Source organism: Toxorhynchites rutilus, chromosome 3, assembly GCF_029784135.1.
Source record: "Toxorhynchites rutilus septentrionalis strain SRP chromosome 3, ASM2978413v1, whole genome shotgun sequence".
NCBI lineage: Eukaryota > Metazoa > Arthropoda > Insecta > Diptera > Culicidae > Toxorhynchites > Toxorhynchites rutilus.
Window position 1 is genome coordinate 332,562,448 of NC_073746.1, and position 4,402 is coordinate 332,566,849.

The window sequence follows — 4,402 nt, forward strand, 5'->3', positions numbered from 1 at the left end:
TCTTAAGCTGCAATTTTGTGTAAGGCAATTGTCAATGTCGCTTACATAGAAGTTGTACAAAAGGGGGCTTAAACATGAGCCCTGAGGGAGGCCCATGTAAGAGATCCGACTTACTGCCGAACCTCCGTGAGAAAAATTCAAATGTTTCTCACAAAGCAAGTTATATAACATATTATTCAATAGAGGCGGTAGACCCCGAGAGTGTAATTTGTCTGACAAAACCTCTATTGAAACAGAATCAAAGGACCCCTTTATGTCCAAGAATACTGAAGCCATGTGTTTTTTTTCGGCGTAAGCCATTTGAATTTCTGAAGAAAGCAACGCAAGAGAATCATTCGTCCCCTTGCCCCTACGGATCCCATATTGTGTATCTGAGAGTAGGCCATTCGTTTCAACTCATCGATCAAGGCGAAACAAGATCGTCGCAACTGGGTCGCAACACCTTTCATTTGATACGCATATTAACGGGGTTTTGACAAAACATGTAGTCCGCCATTTGGTAGTGGCAGCCATCTTGGATTTGCATTTGTCATCAATAATCGTATTCTACTAGTCAGGCCCTTTCATTTGATATCCATATTAATGAGGTTTTGAGAAAATATATAGTCCGTCATTTTGTAGTGGCAGCCATCTTGGATTTTTATTTTTCATAAATAACAGCCATCTTGGATTTTTATTTTTCATAAATAACAGCCATCTTGGAATTGCATTTTTCATAAATAATTGTGTTCTACTAGTGAAGCCCTTTCATTTGATACCCATATTAACGGAGTTTTGACATAATATGTAGTCCGCCATTTGGTAGTGGCAGCCATCTTGGATTTGCATTTTTCATAAATCACAGCCATCTTGGATTTGCATTTTTCATAAATAACTGTGTTCTACTAGTCAAGCACTTTCATTTGATACCCATATTGATGGGGTTTGGGAAACCCATATCGATGAGGTTTTGGGAAAATATGTGATCCGCCATTTTATAGCGGCCGCCATCTTGAATTTTAAAGATCATGAAATACGCAGTTTTATAATGACTACAGAGATGAAGGTGTATTCCAAATTTCAAATCAATCGGTCATCAGAAAGGGGGTCAAATTTATATTAATGTGGGTCAGCGCTACAGACAAACACGTTACAAACATACAAACATACAAACATACAAACATACAAACATACAAACATACAAACATACAAACATACAAACATACAAACATACAAACATACAAACATACAAACATACAAACATACAAACATACAAACATACAAACATACAAATATACAAACATACAAACATACAAACATACAAACATACAAATATACAAACATACAAACATACAAACATACAAACATACAAACATACAAACATACAAACATACAAACATACAAACATACAAACATATAAACATACAAACATACAAACATACAAACATACAAACATACAAACATACAAACATACAAACATACAAACATACAAACATACAAACATACAAACATACAAACATACAAACATACAAACATACAAACATACAAACATACAAACATACAAACATACAAACATACAAACATACAAACATACAAACATACAAACATACAAACATACAAACATACAAACATACAAACATACAAACATACAAACATACAAACATACAAACATACAAACATACAAACATACAAACATACAAACATACAAACATACAAACATACAAACATACAAACATACAAACATACAAACATACAAACATACAAATATACAAACATACAAACATACAAACATACAAACATACAAACATACAAACATACAAACATACAAACATACAAACATACAAACATACAAACATACAAACATACAAACATACAAACATACAAACATACAAACATACAAACATACAAACATACAAACATACAAACATACAAACATACAAACATACAAACATACAAACATACAAACATACAAACATACAAACATACAAACATACAAACATACAAACATACAAACATACAAACATACAAACATACAAACATACAAACATACAAACATACAAACATACAAACATACAAACATACAAACATACAAACATACAAACATACAAACATACAAACATATAAACATACAAACATACAAACATACAAACATCCGCATTGAGCCGTGGAGCTGCCGGCCTAGAATAGCACTTCGGGTCTTGGTCCCTGTCCCTGTCGTAGAAGGCGACTAATCGGGTGACAACGCGAGTAAGGGCGCGGTAAAGCCTATGGAGATTGCACGGGGGAAATACCGTGTACAGGAGCAACGTAGGGAGTGCCGAGCACATCAGGGTTGACGCCAGTAAGATCCTGATTACGATATACTGGTACGACACGGAAAACGGACATGTTAAGGATGAGAATTACTTTCGACGCTAAAGGCTGACAATCGTGCTATCCTGTTCCCTGAGTAAGGAAGGGTGACACCTTCCTGAAACGGCGTGTGGGCTAATAGCGCGGTTGCCCCCGTCCCGGTAATAACTTGGCAAGTCTTCGGGTACGTTCGATGCTCGTCTAGGCTCAGGCACTAGGTACTAGGCGTCAGATGTCACATTCCTGACTTGCGCTGATCTGGCTCTGAACACGGTCCCCATGAAGGACCGTGTCAACCCCCTGCATGGCCTCACTGCTTGCATAGATAACCATGGGATCACTGATAGCGACTATGTGCAACGAGCGGAGATAGCGGCCCGGAGTTGGGACCCAACAACAAAAATGAGTTTCCAAACAAATTCAACAGAAATCGAGAGCGAAATCGAAGAGGTAGGCATCTTTGCCAGAAGGGGACAGGTGATGAGATCTCCGCCGCTGAGCCAACCACCAGCACCAAAATCCACAAGCGATAAATACATCGGAGAGCAGCCAAACCTGCAACACGAGAAAACTAAGCTGGGTGAGGCCAAAAGGGCATCTGATGAACTCTACGAGTACATTAAGCCTCGCAGTAACGTTCACGCCGTCATAAGGACCTTGACGATTAAAATCAAATCGGCGCTTGCAGCAGCCGAACGCGAGCAACAATTCTGGAGAGCAAAAGCTGAAAAGGCGGAGAACGCACTGAAAGAGAATGTGCAGAGTAAGCCGATAGAAGCGATCTCGACACCAATGAGTGACAGTACCCCGTTAACCGCGAAAAGGAAAAGACTAACTCCTGAAGAGAAAAGGGCAGCAAAGAAACAAAAAGATGGTAGCGAAGTGGCTAATGGTGAAAGCAAACAGAACAACGAAGAGATAAATGAGTGGAAAAAGATCGAAAGAAAGAAAAAAGAAGAGAAGAAGAAAGAAAAATTAAAGCCTAGGCTGGAGAGGCCAAAGCCGGACGCTCTGATTGTGGCTACAGCGGGCGCTGCAACATATGCTGAGATTCTGCGAAAAGTTAAAGAGGATCCGTCCCTGAAAAATCTCGGAGAAAACGTGGCCAAAGTAAGGCGAACTCAAAATGGACAATTGCTGTTCGAATTGAAGAAGGACCCAACGATTAGAAGCTCAACTTATAAAGAGCTTGTCGAGAAATCTTTGGGCGAAACAGCAAAAGTGAGAGCTCTGTCCCAAGAAACAGTTGTAGAATGTAGAAACCTGGATGAGATCACTACAGATACCGAATTGAGAGTAGCCCTGAATGAACAGTTTGAGCTGGGAGAAGTCGCCATATCAATCAGGCTGAGGAAAGCATTTGGAAATACTCAAATAGGAACCTTAAGACTGCCAAGAACCGCAGCTAGCAAGCTATTGGAGGTTGGTAAGATGAAAGTCGGATGGACGGTGTGTTCCCTGAGAGCTATCCAGCAAGTATCTAGGTGTTTCAAGTGCATGGACTTTGGCCACCAAGCAAAGTACTGTAAAGGACCTGACAGATCGGAGCTCTGTATAAGATGCGGCGACAAGGGGCATTTGGCAAAGAATTGTACTAAGCCCCCAAGGTGCATGCTCTGCACGACGGAGGAAGAAAAAGACCACGCCACAGGGGGATCGAGATGCCCGGTCTAAAAAAGGGCGATGGCAGCAATAACCAAATGGAGGTAACCCAGATAAACCTGAATCACTGCGACACGGCGCAACAATTGCTATCGCAAGCCGCATCAGAAACCAAATGCGATGTGGCGATCATAGCAGAGCCGTATCAAGTACCTCCAGATAACGGAAACTGGTTGACCGATAAAGCTAGAATGGCTGCACTATCGACGATGGGAAGATACCCCATCCAAGAAGTGGTATCCAATACATACGAAGGGTTCGTGATAGCCAAAATAAATGGAATCTTCGTATGTAGCTGCTATGCCCCCCCGAGATGGACAATAGAACAGTTTGATCTGATGCTATATAACCTAACAGAAGAGCTCATCGGACGGAGTCCCATAGTCATCGGTGGAGACTTTAACGCCTG

At 40.6% G+C, this 4,402-nt stretch overlaps 1 protein-coding gene across 1 annotated transcript; it reads left to right on the plus strand.

Moving 5' to 3' along the window:
- The first annotated feature begins 2,733 nt into the window (after positions 1 to 2,733).
- Positions 2,734 to 4,005, plus strand: LOC129774605 (uncharacterized). Its single transcript, XM_055778368.1, has one exon. The coding sequence runs from the start codon at positions 2,734 to 2,736 to the stop codon at positions 4,003 to 4,005; it is 1,272 nt and encodes a 423-aa protein (XP_055634343.1).
- Positions 4,006 to 4,402: the final 397 nt, after the last annotated feature.

Excerpts from the sequence above, each read along its gene's own strand:
- LOC129774605 (XM_055778368.1), top strand. The coding sequence starts at position 2,734 with ATGAGTTTCCAAACAAATTCAACAGAAATCGAGAGCGAAATCGAAGAG.